This window comes from Pundamilia nyererei, unplaced genomic scaffold (genome assembly GCF_000239375.1).
Source record: "Pundamilia nyererei isolate P.nyererei 1_Seehausen unplaced genomic scaffold, PunNye1.0 scaffold00016, whole genome shotgun sequence".
Classification (NCBI taxonomy): domain Eukaryota; kingdom Metazoa; phylum Chordata; class Actinopteri; order Cichliformes; family Cichlidae; genus Pundamilia; species Pundamilia nyererei.
Window position 1 is genome coordinate 4,065,403 of NW_005187417.1, and position 352 is coordinate 4,065,754.

The 352-nt window shown below is 55.1% G+C and overlaps 1 protein-coding gene across 1 annotated transcript in view; it reads right to left on the reverse strand.

The window, feature by feature from the left end:
* The window catches only part of arrdc1b (arrestin domain containing 1b), a 45,687-nt gene extending 45,335 nt beyond the window's left edge, over positions 1 to 352 (reverse strand). Inside the window, exon 1 of the mRNA XM_005725592.1 lies at positions 150 to 352. Within this exon, the coding sequence (XP_005725649.1) occupies positions 150 to 267 (118 nt within the window). The 5' untranslated portion in view covers positions 268 to 352. The remainder of the gene's footprint in view (positions 1 to 149) is intronic.

Consider the following 352-nt stretch of genomic DNA (forward strand, 5'->3'; position numbering starts at 1 on the left):
TCTGCTCTCCCCCACGTCCACCATCACCGAGGAAAAGTTTATGTACACCAAGCCTACATGCGCGCCTCGCTGAGCCTGACTGAGAGAGGCACGCTGGGAGGAAGAAACGCTCCTCTCCGTCTTCTGGGTTTCGCTGACGGACAGCTTACCTTTGAAATGCAGCGACTCGGTGGTTCGTATCTTCACCGTCCCGCTTATAGACTCCCCCGGACCGTAAACCACCTTGTTGTTGGTAAAAGTAATATCAAATTCCTGAAGCTTTCCCATGGCTCTGCTCCTCACTACTCCGCTACTTCCTCAGCTCTGCGTATCTCTGATGCTGCGCTCTCACCTGCTGCCGCGAGCTCCCTCC